At 38.9% G+C, this 16,370-nt stretch overlaps 1 protein-coding gene across 1 annotated transcript in view; it reads left to right on the top strand.

The window, feature by feature from the left end:
- The window catches only part of CNTNAP5 (contactin associated protein family member 5), an 829,028-nt gene that overhangs the window by 801,066 nt on the left and 11,592 nt on the right, over window positions 1-16,370 (top strand). The window contains exon 20 of the mRNA XM_036857137.1: window positions 13,844-13,974. Coding sequence (XP_036713032.1) covers window positions 13,844-13,974 — 131 coding nt within the window. The remainder of the gene's footprint in view (window positions 1-13,843; window positions 13,975-16,370) is intronic.

Here is a 16,370-nt window from a genome sequence, read left to right as displayed (position 1 = left end):
TGCACAGGACTGACAGACATTAGGAAAACACAAAGGCTCAGGAGTGTGGGTAGCTTCTGACCATGCTGTACCTTTCATTTCTTTAAAACTTAAAAACAACAACAACCAGCACCACAAGAGCAACATTATTCTATGCTCAACCTTTTTTTTGAGTGTTGCTTCCTCACCACTTCTGTTAAGTGATGCACAAGGAGTTAGATGCTGAGCGTGACTTTCAGACCTGGTTATTGAAAGCAGTATGGCTCCGCTCCTTGTAGGGATGCATTTATGCTGTGGGTCAAATCATCACCCACTCTACTGCCTGGAATGACAGACTTAGAAAATGTATTTGAGTAGTCATCCAGAACAGCACCTTTGAAATGAACTGTTATTTTTTAAATTGAAGTATAGCTGATTTACAATGTGTGTTAGTTTCAGGTATACAGAAAAGTGATTCATATATATATATATATATTCTTTTTCAGATTCCTTTCCCATATAGGTTATTACAAAATATTGAGTATACTTCCTGGTGCTATACAGTAGGTCCTTGTTGGAATTAACTTCATAAATAACATTTGGAAAAAGCAAAAGGATGTGTTGGGAAACATCATGGCTTGACAGAAGTGATGGTTTGCTTAAAAAACACGATTATGTTTCACATCCCAAATTTGTATCAAGTATTGCTTTCTATTTATTCTCCACAGGCACACCTACCTTCAACCCAACCCCAGACATGCAGTGCATCCTCTGTTCCATCTCCCTCCCTTCGACATACTATTTCCTCTAGAAAACCCCACTTTTTTCCTCTCATCCACGTACCTTTTATGTGTTCTTCAGGACTCCAATTCAGGGTTTAACACCCCAGGCGAGCCTCCTGTGATTTTTTCAGTTTTCTGTCATATGCATATCCTTTCCCAGCATTTTTCTTCCCTGTTTGTAATGGCTTTATTGTTCTGGGTTGCACCAATGGCTGTGCGTGTCTTGGGAGAAAGGCTGAGTCTTTCTTCTCTGGGTCAGTGTCAATATCACCATTCCTGACCCATCAAGGGGCTTGGATCTTCATCTGCCATGTGTCGATGGAGGGTCTGCTCTGGCGAGCTCTTTACTGGGCCCCAGGAGATGTAAAGAAATGACCAGGAGCTCCTTGATACAGGGAAGTAGTGGCCCTTAGTGACACTGTCACCAACTAGGTAACAAATCACAAATCTTGACCCAATATTTCTGTGAATTGGCATCACTTTATATCGTCAGGATCTGTGGTCCTCAAAAACTTTTAAAAAAATGTTCAAAACACATACAATTAACCTTAGTTCCAAATATTGTAAAATTGTAAGTGCCATGATCAAAAGCTTCTATATTCAAAAGCAAATGGATCTTAAAAAGGAAACAAAATTTACAAAGCCGCCTCATCTCGAATACTTTAAAGACTAATTACGATGTTGAGTTCTAATGACTATTGCCTTCAAACCCCATAAATCATACACAAATAAGAGGGAGAGTTTTTAAATGGAAGTAAACTCTAATTGGGTCTCAGAAGAAAGGAAAACAGATCTTTAGTAGCGCAATGAAATCTCCAAACATGTAAAACATTAGCCAGTGTCTCCTATGGAGTTTTGTGGTCTGTGCGTTTTACACATGCTGTAAAGACTAAATTCAGAGGACAAGCCTAAACCAGAAGAACTTGTTTGGTTTCATTCATACATATCAACGGACAAATACAAAATTAAACTCCTAATTTCAGAATTTTATGTATTTTTCTTTTGTTGAAAAAAGGCTGATATTACATGATGCAGGTAATAGGGAACCAGTGGGTCTGGACAGAATGCCATGGAAGAGGGATAGTTGGTCTGCATTTATTCCAAGTAATGGGACTCTTTTTCTATGCAAATGACTTTTCAGTTAAAGGTAATAGATTGTGAAATATTTTGTGCAAACGAAAACAGGAAGACTGAAATAGAAGAAGATAATTGTTGCTTATGAAGGTTCTTAGAATAAGGCTGTATGAAATAAACCACAACCCATCACCAAATAGGCTGGAAGATTTTGTACCTGTTTATGACTTCCTCTGAGAGTATTCAAGGTTGTTTTTGAATAAGAAATGAATCGAGCCCCAGAAAACCATCAGAGCTGAGTGGACCTGAGAATGCCCAGCGCATTGCAGTTGCTGACTCATGAGAAATTCTCAGTGAGCTGAGAATATTTTCTTTAGGGTAACTGATTCTTTTCGGTTCTAATCTGTCCTCATCTTGCCAAAGATAGAAACTCAGGAGAATAACCATAATGTTTAACTTTGCCATGATAATGGACTTTATCTTCCATGGCGTGTGCAATTCTTTTAAGTATAAACTTTCTTTTTTTCAAAGAAGCTTAAAAATATGGAGTTTTTTTTGTTTTTTGGTTTTTTTTTTGAGACATCTCGTGAAATTTAGCATCCAATTGTGCATGTGGTGATTTGAGAACAAGCTCTGGACAACTGAGTTTGGCTTCAGAATGGCCACAAATTGTTTTTTTATGTTTTCTCTGTGAAGTCTAACTAAGTGGGATTAGCATACAGACATAGGCCTTCATCTAAATGGGTTTTATTAAATGCTTTATCTTCATATGGTGGGTGTAAGGAAGAGATGCAGAGTGTGGATGTTACCCTTCCATGCTTGTGAGGTTATGGGAAATGCAGATCACAATCAGATTAGAGGAAAGGTCTGCATGAAATGGCTGAGATTTAAATGTCCATCCAAGTTAGACAAACTAAATCGTCCTCATATGTACAATTAGCAAAAAATAATAATGTGTATGACATACTTTTGAGGTCTAAAGATGAAATATGAGAAAAGCATTTAAGAAAATCCCTAGAACAAGATGGGCAATAAATGATATTTTAATAATACTGATTATAACAGTAACAACAGCTAACATTTATAGCTATAACAATGATAATTATTAAAATTATTGTTATCAACCCTTAAATAATTGCTTGCATTGTATACGTTTAAGCATGGATGAGGTAAAGGGAATATATTTCATATATCACTGAAAATACCTATTCATTCATTCATTCATTCTATTAAAAAATTCAATAAATATTTATTGAACCCCTTCCACCCAATTATATGCTAAGCATTTTTCTTGACACTGAGAATATCCCGGGAAAAATACAGGTAAAGTTCTGTTACCATGGAGCTTTCAATTTAAATGGAGGATGAAAATCACTGAACAAATTGAAAGATGTAACAATTAATAAATGAGTAGATTGGTGATAAATACTATAGAAATAGCTATTTGAAAGGCCAGGCCCTTTCAACAATGTCTGGCCAAAATATACAGTAGGAAATGTTTTTACATAGTGACTCAGCATGGGTTTGTATGTCTGAAACAATATTTTCCCTACATATGGTGGCTCATATTTATGTTTTCTGTTCTAGATTCTTCTATTTTATTAAATCTCTGCCCTTATACATTTTAATGGAGGGAGATAGGCAGTAAATCATAAATGTAACAAGCAAAATGTTACAAGATGATAAGCTCTATTGGGAAAAAAAAAGAGCAGGGTAAAGGAATCAGAGATAGTATGAGTGAGGTGGGGATCTTGCAGTTTTTAACATGGTCATCAGAGAAGAACTCTTGAAACCAGTGATATTTGAGCAAAGACATGAAGGAGTCAGGGATGAGGTGGAGGAGCCCTGTGAGTACCCAGAGAAGATCATTCCAGACAGAGAACAGGAAATGCAAAGTCTGAAACAGAGATGTGCTTGCTCTCTGGGAACTGGTAAGGAAAACATTGTAGCTGGGCCCCAGAGATGAGGGGGAATGTAGTAGATGGTGAGGAGAGAGAGGTAATGAAGACCTTAGGACCTTATAATCACAACAAAGATACTGCCTTCTACCTGGGCATATATATGGAAAAGACAAAAATTCTAATTTTGAAAAGATACATGCACCCCAATGTTCATAGCAGCACTGTTTACAATAGCCAAGGCATGGAAGCAACCTAAGTGTCCATTGACAGGTGAATGGATAAAGAAGATGTGGTACATATATACAATGGAATACTACTCAGCCACAAAAAAGAATGAAGCAATGCCATTTGCAGCAACATGGATGGACCTAGAGATTATCATACTAAATGAAGTAAACCAGACAGAGAAATACAAACACCATCTGATATCACTTATATGTACAAAAAAAGATACAAATGAACTTAATTACTCTTTTTCTTGTTAAAACAGAAATAGACTTACAGACATAGAAAACAAACTTATGGTTACTAAAAATAAGGAAAGGGCAGGGAGGGATAAATTATGAGTTAGGGATTAACATACATACACTACTCTATATAAAACTGATAAACAACAAAGACCTACTGTGTAGCACAGGGAACTACATTCAATGTTCAATACCTTGTAATAACATATAGTGGAAAAGAATCTTAAAAAGAATGACATTTATATACTTATATATATATGTATATGAATCACTTTGCTATACACCTGAAATCAATGCAACATTGTAAATTAACTATATTTCAATAAAGAAAACCAAAGATGTTGCTGTCTACACTGGGAAAGAAAGATGGAGACCCACTGGAGGACTTTGAGCAGAGGAGTGGTTGGTCTTCTTTATGCATTAACAGGATTGCTTGAGATGCTCTGGGGAGAATAGACTACAAGGGGTTAGAATAGAAGGAAAGTAGTTAGGAGGCTATTGAAACAGTCTGGATTAGAAATGTTGGTTGACAGGTTGAGTTGATTGGTAATAGTGGAATTGGTGGCGAGTCAAAGAAGTGGTGAGACTCAGGATATATTTTGAAGGGTGGGGGACCAAACTATGTCATGACTTATTGGACATAAGGTATGAGAAAAAGACACCAGAGAGGAATCCAAGATTGTTTGGCTGAGCACCTGGATGTATAGGATTGTCGGTGCTTAAGTTGGGAAGAGTCATAGAAAGAACGGGTTTGGAAGAGGTCATGAGTTCAGTCCTGGGCATATTAAGTTTGAGGTGCCTATTAGCCAACCAAGAAGAGAGATAATTAAATAGAGGAGTCTGGAGTTGAGGGCAGAAGGCCAGGCTGGAGATATAAATTTGGATATTGGTCTGCATTTAGATAGTATACCGGGTTCAGCTGTGTCCCCCCAAAACTGATGTCCACCCAGAACCTCAGAATGTGAACTTATTTGGAAATAGAGTCTTAACAGATATAATTAGTTAAGATGAAGTCATGCTGGATTAGAGTGTACCCTGAAACCAATCACTGGTGTCCTTATAAGAAGAGGGAGCTAAGGATACAGAGACTCAGAGACACATAGAGACACACAGAGGGATGAAGGCCATGTAACATGACAGTAGAGGCAGAGATTGGAATGATGCAGCTGCAAGTCAAGGAACACCAAGGCTTGCCAGGAGCTACCAGAAACTAGGAGGAAACAAGGAAAGATTTTCCCCTAGAGCATTTGGCAGAAATATGGACCTGCTGAGACTTTGATTTCAAACTTCTAGCATCCAGAGTAATGTGCTACAGTAGCCCTAAGAAACCACGAAGATGGTATTTGGAGCCATAACACTGGATGAGATTGTCAAGGCAGTGAGTGTTGATAGAGAAGTCCACAGGTTGAGCCCTGGGACTGCAACATTAAGAGGACAAGGAGAAATAGTGGACTCAGAAATGAGGGAAAAGGAGGGGCCAGTGAAGTGGGAAGACAACTAGGAGACAGTAATGTTCTCAAAGGCAATTGAAAAGTTTTATAAAAGAGAAGAGAGTGATTGGATACAAGGCTGGTGAGAATAAATTGGAGTTCATGAATGGAAAATTGGATTTAGCAACATGAAAGTCATTGATGATTTGGCAATAGAAGTTTTGATGGAGACCCTGGGGTAAAATCTTACTGGAAAGAGTTTAAGAGCAAATGGAAAAGAGAAATAGGATTCAGGAAGTATAACATGATGCCTCAGGAGGTGCATCATAAGCCAGAAGAGAGCAGAGAAATATGGCCATGGCTAACATTAAGAAAGTTGAAGAAGTTTCCTTTTATTCCATTGAAACTGGAAAAAAAATGATAATGGGAATGATGACATAGAGAGGAAGAAAAATTGTAAAGAAAGGGAGTATTGCTTTAGTGATGTCTTCAAACAGGTGAGAAGAATAAATAGTGCCTACGATGACATTAGATAATCATGGACAGTTCATATAAGTCAATAGAAAGGAAGGCAAACCATACAGGCTCAGAGATTGATCTGATAGTAAATATGGTGGCAGAAGTTTCTGGGAGTTTTGTTCTGATTGCTTCAGTTTTCTTAGGGAAGCAGGAGTCAAAGTCATGAGCTGAGATGGGGGAAGGAGAAGGTAAGTTGGAGATCTGAGGAAAGAAGAAAAGCCATTAAGTAGTTATCTAAGTCAGTGAATGGACTTAGGAAATACAACGAGGTTGAGGGGACACAAGAAAGCCCCACTTGAAGTTGATCATGAATAATTTAAAGTGGCTTATAAGCAGTTTGCAGGGTTTATATTTTTTTGTGCCAGCTAAACCTTGCAGAGGTACAATAAAGGTTGGATTTTAGCAGCTATGGTTTTGCCAAGCAAATATCTTCATTCAATAAAGTATGAGTGGGCCAAGAGAATTGAGAGTTTATTCAAGAAGAGGGTCATGGTGATGCACCAGCAATTTAAGTTGGGTAAATAGAGAAGAGAGGACATGAAGGGGTTGAGGAACACTGAGTATTTGGTGAGATTAATCCTTATACTAAGGATTGTGGAATATACGGTAGCTCTATTTTTAGTTTTATTAAGGAACCTCCATACTTTTCACCATAGTGGCCGCACCAATTTACATTCCCACCAACTGTGTAGGAGGGTTCCCTTCTCTCCATACCATCTCCAGCATTTACTATTTGTAGACTTTTTAATGATGGCCATTCTGACCGGTGTGATATGATACATCATTGTAATTTTGATTTGCATTCCTCTAATTATTAGCGTGTTGAACATTTTTCCATGTTCCTGTTGGCCGTCTGTATTCTCATTTGGAGAAATGTCTATTTAGGTCTTCTGCCCATTTTTTTTTGTTACCACATAATCAAGCAATTCCACTCCTGAGCATATAACCGGAGAAAAGTATAATTCGAAAAGATACATGCACCCCAATGTTCATTGCAACACTGTTTCCAATAGCCAAGATATGGAAGCAACCTAAATGTCCATTGACAAATTAATGATAAAGAATATATGGTACATATATACAGTGGACTAGTTGCCATAAAAACAATGAAAAAATGCCATTTGCAGCAACGTGGATGGACCTAGAGATTATCATACTAAGTGAAGTAAGTCAGATAGAGAAAGACAAATATCATATGATGTCACTTATATGTGGAATCTAAAAAACTTATATAAATGAAATCTACAAAACAAATATAGACTCACCGACAGAGAAAACAACTTTATGGTTACCAAAGGGGAAGGGGAGGAGGGATAAATTAGGAGTTTGGGATTAACATATACACACTACTTTATATAAAATAGATAAACAACAAGGACCTACTTATAGCACAGGGAATTATACTTAATATCTTGTAATAATCTATAAGGGAAAAGAATCTGAAAAAGAATATATATATATATATATCACTTTGCTGTACACTTGAAACTAACACAACATTGTAAACCAACTATAGTTCAATTAAAAAAGAAAAGAAAAAGGATTGTGGGAATCCAGGGATTAGATGAAGGGAACCCGAAAAGGAGAAGATTGCAGTCAGAGAGTGAAATGCTTATAATTGGAATTACAGAGAGGCTGCAGTTAGTAATAACAGATACTGAATTCTGATATTGATTCCATGATGTACTAATCAATCATGACTAACAGTTTGGAAAACATTGTTAGGAGGAGGTATTGAGGTAAGGGTACATGGATACATGAGGCATCACTGCATGGGTCACATTTGGCCCATGAATGAGGAGGGGATTTCTGGCAAATATCTGTAAGAGGAACATTCCATGTGGAGAGAAAAGCAAGTGTAAAGACTCTAAGGCAGGAGTGGGCTTGGCACGTTAGGGGAACACAAAGTAGGTCAACAGTAGCTGGAGTTTAGTGAATGAGGGCAAGTGTAGAATGAAATAAGGTCATATAGGACTTTAGAGAAAGAATTTGGATTTTATTCTAAGCGCATTGGGATGTCATTAAAACATTTTCATTAATGACATCAGATTTACCCTTTAAAAAGCTTATTTTGACTTCTGTGTATAGAATGGAGGGGTGTGAGGGAAAAGAGAGTTAAGACTAGCATCTGGGAAGTCAGTTCAGATGTGTTACAATGGTCCAGGTGAGAGATGGTGATGGATAGATGACGGTGTGGTGGCTGAGCTGGAAAGAGGTGTAGAGATGCAGGATTTACTTTGTAGAGACCAGAGATCTGCTGATGACTTGGATGTGTAGCATGTATATCTGGTAGAGGAAATGAACAAAGTAAGAATGACTCCTAGAGTTTTGGCCTAAGCAACCAGAGGATGGATCAGACAGTGAAGATAGGAGAGGAGCTAGTAGGTAAGGATGATCTGGTTAGCAGACACTAAAGGCTGCATAGGAAGCTGCATAAGTCTGTAATTGATGTTAACTGATGAGGATTGGATGGGAATCAACATGTAAAAGAGCTCCTTCTTTCAAAGTCAAATGATAAAGCAAGAAACTGACATGCTCTATTAACAGAAATATAAGAATGGACTCCTGTTCCATAGTGGTGCTCCAGTGTCTCATGGGTTTTTCCATTGATGTTTGGGGGAGCTGGTATATTTGTCTTCCCTTTTAGATCTGACATGGACACTGGATACCCAGGCTAATTTTCTTTAAATATCACTTTGTATAAATCAGCCCAGTCACAATGTGTTTAGAGCCCTTTATGGGGTCCCTCTTTACAAGAATAAGTCCAAATTCTTTGTCCTTCTAGTACAAGCCTTCTCCATGTGGCTTCTCTCTTTATTACCACTCTCTTCCAAGTTCTAGGGTTTTAGTTTTTCCATCTTTCAAAATGAGGAGGTTGGTTGGGTGAATATGTGCCAAGATTCTCATCAGCCCTACTGGCCTATGGGTCTACACTTCAAGCATGGTAAAATTCAGCCACATTGCTCTGCTTATATCTCTACAGCTACATAAGCATAGTACTTTTTTTTTCTTTTTGCCTAATTCAGTTCGACCTTCTTCAATAAACTTCTTTCTCTGAAACACTGTTTCTAATTACCTCAACCCTGTAACTGCTCATTGTCTTCACTCTTTTGAATTCACAAAACATGTATCTATATTGTCTATCAAATCACTCATCTTTCCCTTTGCCCAACCATCCACTTCTCTATTCATCAACTTATCCATCTATGTGACCTGACATGTCTTCGGAGGCAACATGATCTAGTGGGAGGAACATACGCTTTAAAGTTCTATATTCCTGGGTTTGAATCCCATTTCATTATGAATATCGTTACTATTATTTTTATTATTATGTTTTACTTGTAGAGCATTTTACAAATGCTCACCTTTCTATCAAATCACTCAACTTTCCCTTTGCCCAACCATCCACTTCTCTATTCATCAACTCATCCATCTATGTGACCTGACATGTCTTCGGAGGCAACATGATCTAGTGGGAGGAACATACGCTTTAAAGTTCTATATTCCTGGGTTTGAATCCCATTTCATTATGAATATCGTTACTATTATTTTTATTATTATGTTTTACTTGTAGAGCATTTTACTCCACTGAAATTCTACTTTCTAATCTGAGAATCTGATAAAAAATATCTTTAGTACCAGATTAAAAACCTAATGTATATGTATAGCTGATTAACTTTGTCATACAGCAGAAACTAACACACCATAGTAAAGCAATTATACTCCAATAAAGATGTTAAAATAAATAAATAAATAAAAATTCTAATACATGGTAGGCATATAAGCAGACAAGTATGACCTTGCTTTTGCCTGCTTCAGATTATGAACTCCTTAAAGATAGAATTATAACATTATAACTATTTGTTAATTTAGTATCTGACACACAGTAGACATTGAATAATTGCTAGTTTATAATGTTGATGAAGTGGTAATAACATTCTCCAGAGTGGCCATTTTATTCAACAAATGACTTTTGACGACCTGAGATAGCAGACCCTGTGTTATTCTCTATAGACACAAAGATGAATAAGCACCCATTCCTCCTAGAGAAGCTTGCGTTCAAGGAGAAAGACAAGCAAAGCATGATACATTGAGGTTGTTACTAAAAGTGAGCACAGTGACAATATAGGAAGGAAAGATACTATCAGTTTTGGGAGCAAGTGGAGACCTAGGTCACATCATGTGGGTCTTAATGAAGGAGAAGTGGTTGTCATAGAGATAAGGAGGCAGGGGTGGTCCCAGAGGAAGAAAAAATGCACAAAGGCAAGGAGGAGCATTATTTGGGGGGGGGGGGTGGTTATTTGGGATAGTTCAGGTGTGATTCAGTTATGAAAAATATGTATGTGATAAAGTTGGAGGTAAGAAAAGGACTTTGCATGTCAGGCTAAGCAGTTGGAATGTTTCATGTGAAATTAAGGAGCCTTGGAATTTTTTAAGCAGTAGAATCACATGGTCAAGTAAGTCTATGTTAGAATACTCACACTAATGACAGTATGGAAGACAGACTAGTGTAGGAAAAGTGGCAAAGTGGGAACACGTAAAACACAACAAAGTGATGTTCTTGAAAAAACTGAGGTGTGAGAATCTCTCCTAAGGCCCAACTCGAGATGCTAGATATATAGTTAGAATTTCCAATTCTGAGTTTCTAGTCCATAATTGTCACCTTCTCATGAGTAGGTGATTGTCAAGAAGAATATAAATAGTAAAATGGTTTGCTTAGAGAAATATAGTTATCATTTGTAGAGTATTAGAGCAGCTTTGAATATAGATCTATCAGAGAAACACAGGGAGAAGCCATGCGAAGAAAAAGGAAGAGCTTGGAGTGATGCATTTACAAGCCTAGGAACGCAGGCATACACCAGAAGCTCAGAGGAAGCAAGGAAGAATCCTAGCCTAGAGCCTTTGAGACAGCAGTTCAGACTTCTAGCCTCCAGAATTTGACACAATAAATTTATGTTGTTTTGAAAGGAATGACAGGAAAGAAGGAAGGAAGGAGGGAAGGAAGGAAGAAAGGAAGGAAGGAAGGAGGGAGGGAGGGAGGGAGGCAAGGAAGGAAGGAGGAAGGGAGGGAGGGAAGGAAAGAAGGAAGGGGAAATAAGCAAGTAAGTAGACAGCACAACCCAATACATGTTAGGCTAGAAGTGAGCACAGGATCTATAGGAGCAGAAGAGGGCACCTTGGAGAAACCAGGTAAGGCTTCCTGGAAGAGGTAACCTGGTGCTTACTTTTGGAGTTTGGGTAGGAATAAGCTTAAAGGGAAAAGTCGAAGTGGAAGACCATTCTTGGCTGAGATGAACACATGGGACCCTGTGTTCCATGGGAAAACCATGCTCTTTAGAGCTAACTAGATTTCGTTTCTGAGTCCACCACTTACTATGAATGATGAAAAGTTATTCCTCCCTGCACCTCTGTTCCTTCATCAATCAAATGGAAGAAGGAACAAAGAACTGTTCTAGATGAAAGAGGAGTCATAAGCAGGAACTCAAGCATAATACAAGCCGAGGGGTGGTAACTTTGTCCAGAAAGTAGCAAGGAAGTTTAACAGACTATGACTACATCCTTTTTGATTTAAAGTAGATTCCTTATCATTGTGTTTAAATACAAGTTTTTTTTGGAATCAGATTTCTCTTCGACATTTTTTAAAATGACATTGATAATACCTGTTGCATAGTTCTAAAAATGATGACATGGATTTTGCTTGGAGACCTAAAAAAGTGAGGCTAGATACAGCTAGCGTGCTCCAATATTAATAAGAGCCATTAAAACTTTTACAGCATACTTGCCGGTGACCAAAGGTCATTCCATTATACGTATGTTTATTCCAGAAGCATATTTGGAAAAGTCTTAACTGGGGCTCAAATCAATTTCTAATTTCCACACCATGAACCTCTTATTTCAGCCCTTATTACACACCCGCAAATGCATGCCCTTTATAATGTAACAATGTCAACATATACTAACAAAACAAACAAACAAAAAGAAATGGAGAACACACAGGAGGGTATACATTATAGTTCCCTGAATAAATTGCAGTGAACACCTGTCTAAGACCATCCTTTTGTTGCTGTTGTTGTTTATTAGATTCAGAGCATCTTCTCTCTGTCAGTTCCCTGTCTATTAGACTATAAACTTGCAAAGTTTACCATTATGTTAAACACTTTTGGATGCAAAGGTACTGGTGGGAGACTCTAGGGAGGAAATGGAAGCAGACAGATGAATCACATAAAGGAGTTAGAAGAAGGCTTTAGGGCAATGAACTTTTTGGGGTCCCGGGTAACGCCATCCAAGAAGCTGACAGTAACCTCATGACACCAGAATATACACTAGAAGGAGAGACGTGCCTCTTTGCTCACTGACCAAGCAACTGAATACAAAACTGAGGGGAAGGTGATCAATGAGCCTCTGGGCCTGACTGTCACCATCTCACCCCAGTGCCTCCTTTAAGACTGGAGTCAGCCCTTACTGGTGTCAAACTTATGTTGAAAAGCCATGGGTTGACTTTCTCCTCCTAGGAGCTGTGTGACAATGAGTTAGCAAGAGGTTTCAGGAGCTCTTCTTAGGGTACTTAGGGAGTCACTGATTGCATCAAACCTCCTAAGAAGGTGAGATCAATATCTGTAGAGCTCTAGAAGAAATGGTTGAGGTGTTTTAGACCTAAACTGGAATGTTGGGGAAGATATAGAATAAATACCTTGACAGGGTCCTGGTTGAGATTACTGACATCTAAGATGGATGGTTGCTAGGCAGGTGTTGGTAAAGATGTATAAAATGGAAGTGATTTCTAAAATGGATAGGTACATACAGAATGTGTGCATGAATGACCCACACAGTGGGATGGTAAGAGAGTCCCAAGTAACTTCAAGGAATGTGGTCCTTATCACCACGCCTGACACATAATTATCACATGCTGATTTATTTTATTGGGTTGAATTATATATTAAAACCCCAAGTTCTTAGAACCAGAAGGAGCCGGAAAGAGCATGCCAGCCACCATCCCACTAGTTCACAAGACGGGCCCTTTCCCTTCCCCTGGCAGGCCTCTTGCCCCATGTCTGAGCTCCTCTCAGCAGCAAATATGCTACTGCTGGGGAGCTATGATTAGTTTTTAAGTGAGAAAATACACCCCCAATGGAAATTCATGATGATCAGAGCCAAAAGCAGAGGAGGAATCAATGAAACCAGGATTAGCGGTAGGGAGCTTCTGCTATTGGCTGACTCTGTTGGGTCATGGCCTCATTACCCCAAATTATTCTCCCCCATTCTGCCTAGATTACTTTACAATCTTATTTCACATTACATATTCTGAAATTCCAGGAAGGCAATTAGGAAGAAAGGGAGTTCTAGGAAATGGTAGGAATTGAAGAGAGCGTGGGAAATGATTTTATCTTATTAAAGTTTTCACAATCCAGTTACAAAATAGACTTGTGGTTGTTTTATTTTCCAAACTGGTATTTTGGTTTCCGATAACACACACACATACACACACACACACATGCACACACAAAAGTATTTCAGCTATACTCAGGATTTTTAATATGGACCTAGATGCTATAGTCACAAGATATGTAATACCTTTTAAAAATGTGAACGATGAAAAGATTGAGACATAGGTCCCTAGAAAACAGTCACAATCAATTAAAAGACAATCTGATCGTATTTTTGCATTTATGGCTCCTATCTTTAATTCTAATGTCTAATGTTTGTCTTTCAAGGAAGCTTACAAGTTCGCTACCAGCTAAGCAAGGAAGAAATCCATGTATTCACCATCGATACAGAGAACTTTGCCAACAGAAGACTGCACCACCTGAAGATTAACCGAGAGGGCAGAGTGCTTACCATTCAGGTACCTTACTTCCCTTCTTCTCATTCAGCCAAATGTGCCTTTGGTGCTCAATACAACTTTTCTGAGCTTCGACCCTGAGCCAACTGTGCAGCCAAGTTCTGGGGACAGGTAAAAACCACACTCAGCCCTAGCCTTTGGAGAATTAGAATAGTGGTCCTCAGGGTGCACCCCCCTCATCAGCATCAGTATCACTTGGGACCTTGTAAGAAATACTCATTCATCAGTATCATTTGGTACCTTGTAAGAAATACTCTTGGGCTCCACGTCAGATCTACTTAATCAGAAACTTTTCTGTGGGGAGGGGGAGCAGGTGATGCTGATGTCTGTTCAGTTTTGATAACCCCTGAACTGTAGCATAATGAGGAAATCACAAGGGATGGGTAAAGGCTGTGGGAGGAGAGTGCACAGGTGATACAGGAGCATGGATGAGGGCACCCACCTCACCTGGGCATCAGTACGGGTAACCCTGAATAACAAGGATGGGAGGTTAGGAGCACCAACCCCCCGCCCAGTCAAAAACTTGAATATAACTTATAGGTGGCCCTCACTGTCTTCAGTTCCTCTGTATCCACAGTTCCCCATCTGTGGATTCAACCAATGGAGGATCCCGTAGTACTGTTGTATAATATTTACTATTGAAAAAACTCCTCGTATAAATGGACCTGCACAGTTCAAACACATGTTGTCCAAAGATCAACAGTACTTACATTCTGGAAGAAGTTAGGAGTAAATTGAGTCTTGACGTTGATTTCGAATGGGCTGGGTGGGGAAGAAAGAGGCAGAGGGTCCCAGTGAGCCCCTGTAAAGCTGTCTGAAAGAGCAGAGTGTGTGTCAGGCACTCCACAGAATTCCCGGGGTCTTGGTACAAAGAGGAGCATCAGGCAATAGTGGATCGCAATAGAAAATGGGCAGAGTCCAGACCATCCCCCTTTAGAATCATGACCTCAGGTGAGCTCTTAAATCTGCCCAGAAATCACCCCTTAGTCTTTGTTAATTCATCCATCCTCCTGATCTCCTAGTTGGCAATTTTAAACTTTCCCTCTCTCTCCTTAGACGGCCGACAATTGCAATTCAATCTCCACTCTTGGTAGATGACTTCATTGCCTTCTTTCTGTGAAAGAATGTAGCATTCAGAAGAGAACATCCGCATGCTCTCAGCACATTTCTCCACCTACTTCCATCTGTGTCTGTGCACCTCTTTCCCTCCTGTTGCTGAAAACGAACAGCTAATGGCTCTAGCGAAGACCTGACCAATCGCTTGTAGGCCAGATCTCATACCTAGTGGAGAGCATCACTGCAGCATTACCCTCCTCACCTTTCTTTACAGCATTTTTCCAGCTCCACTTAATGGCTTCCCAAAGCATAAAGCATGCAAGTATTACAGGCATTGAAGAAAACCAAAAACATGAACAAAAAAGTACGGTGTCGGGAGGGAAGGAAAACTCACTCTCTTATCTGACTCCATGTACTGCCCCATTTTCTCTTTCAGTTTATTGCCCAGTTCCTTGGAAATGTTGATTATAGGCTTGTTCGCCAAATTTCCTCTTCCTTTTTCTTAAACCTACGCGATGAAAGTTTGTCACTGAGCGGCCACAAAATCACACTTCTCAAGAGAGCAGTGGCTGGATCTTGCCGAATCCAATGGTCTTTTCCTCATTTGTCTTTCACTGGCATTTGACACAGTGACATTTTCTTTTGTATATATTCTTTTCCATTATGGTTTATTACAGGATATTGAGTATAGTTCCCTGTGCTATACAGCAGGACCTTGTTGTTTATCTATTTTATATATAGTAGTGTGTTTATGTTAATCTCAACCTCCCAATTTATCCCTCCCCCACTCCCTTTCCCCTTTGGTAACTGTAAGTTTGTTTTCTACGTCTGTGAGTCTGTTTCTGTTTCATAAATAAGTTCATCTGTATCATTTTTCAGATTCCACATATGAGTGATATCATATGACATCTGTCTTTCTCTGTCTGGTTTACTTCACTTAGTATGATCATCTCTAGGTCCATCCATGTTACTGCAAATGACATTATTTCATTATTTTTTATGGCTGGGTAATATTTCATTGTATGTATATATCATATCTTCTTTATCTGTTCATCTGTCGATGGACACTTCGGTTGCTTCCCTGTCCTGGCTATTGCAGATAGTACTGTTATGAACATTGGGGTTCATGTATGTTTTCGAATTAGAGTTTTCTCTGGATATTTGCCTGGGAATGGGATTGCTGGATCACATGAGTTGCCTTTAATTGGCATACCCCTGCTCCTCTTTTTGTTCCCCTATAGCCTCTTCTGAACACAGCAACCTGAGTGATCCTATTAAAACATTAGTCAGATCGTGACACTCTTCTGTCCAGACCCCTTCCATGGTTTCCTTTCTTATGCAGA

Source organism: Balaenoptera musculus, chromosome 7, assembly GCF_009873245.2.
Source record: "Balaenoptera musculus isolate JJ_BM4_2016_0621 chromosome 7, mBalMus1.pri.v3, whole genome shotgun sequence".
NCBI lineage: Eukaryota > Metazoa > Chordata > Mammalia > Artiodactyla > Balaenopteridae > Balaenoptera > Balaenoptera musculus.
This window is presented reverse-complemented; position numbering and strand designations above follow the sequence as displayed.